Source organism: Anarrhichthys ocellatus, unplaced genomic scaffold (assembly GCF_004355925.1).
Source record: "Anarrhichthys ocellatus isolate YVR2014 unplaced genomic scaffold, GSC_Weel_1.0 scaffold210, whole genome shotgun sequence".
Taxonomy (NCBI): Eukaryota; Metazoa; Chordata; class Actinopteri; order Perciformes; family Anarhichadidae; genus Anarrhichthys; species Anarrhichthys ocellatus.
The window spans coordinates 24,623-26,532 of NW_022280240.1; the positions used below are offsets into that span (position 1 = coordinate 24,623).

General features: G+C 47.0%; 1 protein-coding gene across 2 annotated transcripts in view; it reads left to right on the forward strand.

The window, feature by feature from the left end:
* Positions 1-1,910, forward strand: part of hira (histone cell cycle regulator a) — a 10,552-nt gene that overhangs the window by 4,703 nt on the left and 3,939 nt on the right. For both annotated transcript variants that reach the window (XM_031878929.1, XM_031878930.1), the window contains exons 13-15: positions 787-935; positions 1,176-1,337; positions 1,599-1,657. In XM_031878929.1, the coding sequence (XP_031734789.1) occupies positions 787-935; positions 1,176-1,337; positions 1,599-1,657 (370 nt within the window). The remainder of the gene's footprint in view (positions 1-786; positions 936-1,175; positions 1,338-1,598; positions 1,658-1,910) is intronic.

The following is a 1,910-nucleotide window of genomic DNA, read 5'->3' on the forward strand; positions in this document are numbered from 1 at the left end:
GTGTGTGTGTGTGTGTGTGTGTGTGTGTGTGTGTGTGTGTGTGTGTGCACACACATACAGAGAGAGTTGGCTTGGTGCATGACTATAAACAGTGCAGTAGTGAAAGAGCAAAAACTATATGAAAATTTACAATAGAACGTAATAAACAACGAATAAAGAGTACGTTAATAAGTCTGTTATCAAAGCGTCAGGTGTATATTCAACAGAAGAGTTGAGCAGGCATGTGTATGTAGAAGTCTCGGGGGTCAGTGGGGGTCCCGGGCTTTGATAAGCAGTCCTGATGGACCGCAGCCTCCTGCCAGAGGGAAGCCACTCACACAACACAAAGTTCTTCTGCATAGAGCTGAAGCGTCTCTAACCTCAGCAGTCTGAAGCCTGTCTCTTCATAGTGTGAGACACACAGAAGTGGAGCAGCAGTGACTGTGATCATCTCCCTCTACTGGTGACCAGTGGGAACTGCAACAACACCACAAAAGTCTCTCTGTTGTTACAAACACACACATAAGCATCCATCTCTTTCTACCCACAATTCCTCATGTTTCTGCAGTTTGTTTACACAGTTCAGCACCTAACAAACAAAACCTCCTCAAACTATTCACATCTCCGTGATGTTTTTGTGTTGATGTCTGCTCAGACTGAGGAAGGTTACGCTTCATGGATCAAGTTACGTTTTCCAAACATGCCGGCTGTGACCGTACATAGATGTTTGTATTATTGACTTAATAGTTGGGATACCGCTGTGTCTAACCTGTTGACAGTGTGTAATTAATGTGTCTGTGTGTGCAGGTGAGCATGGAGCCGTCAGTGTTCCTGGAGGTGGAGAACGAGGTGTCGCTGGTTGCGGGTTCGAAGCTCAGCCAGCTGCGGTGCTCCAGAGACGGACGAGACTGGAACACGCTGCTGCCCAGCTCGGTGGTCACGGCTGCAGGGAGCAGGTACGAGGCTCCGTGAGCTTCCAGAGTTTACCACGGGGGGGTCCCTCAGAAAATGTTGTTAAATGCATCGATCTGTCAAAGTGAAATTATATATTTCCGGTTCATTATGAAACTGTAGCGGAGTGAAATAGACTTTGACCGCCACGGTTTAGGTAATTAATGGGAAGCACTGAGCTTCAATAAATAACTGAATCAACGGCACTCAATCTGTTCTTCTCCGGTTCCCCCCCTCCCCTCCAGCGACGTCATCGCCGTCGCCTGCCAGGACAGGATGTTGTCGGTGTTCTCTTCCTGTGGGCGGCGGCTCCTCCCCGCCATCCAGCTGGCCACGCCTGCCTCGGCTCTGCACTGCTCCGCCCACTTCGTCATGGCGCTGACGGCTGGAGCGACGCTGTCCGTCTGGTTGGTGGACTTTATCTGTTTTAATTAATTTATTGTATTTATTGTCTGTTATTTTCCCCATGCATGTAGACTGATGTGAAACCTATGTCTCTAAGACCTGTGGCACAAACGTAAGTGCATTACAGAGACATTTATATGTTGATTGTAACTTCTTCCTCTTATAGCAGTGGATAGAAAGGCAGATTCAGTCGAGGTTGTTCACGTAGAGCTGTACGAGAGCAGCGATGTTGTTTTATTAATCAGCTGTCTGTCTGTGTGCAGGGACGTTCAGAGACAAAAGGCTCTGGTGAAGAACGAGTCTCTGCTGACCATTTTATCTGGTGAGACATGTGATGATACGGGAAGAGTTTTTAGGAATAAATGTAACTGATTTCTGTCGTGGAAGAAGATGATCTCACGTCTGTGTGACGAGTACAGAGCTGGAGTCAGTTAGTTTAAGAAAGAAAATAGTTCCAGCACCTAACTCCCCTTAAAGGATATTGACCCTGTTAATTACAGCTGTAACCAGGAGACAACCTCTGGTTCTGAAGAGTGAAGTCAGAGCTTCATGTGTTAAAGCTGCATTCTCTCTAG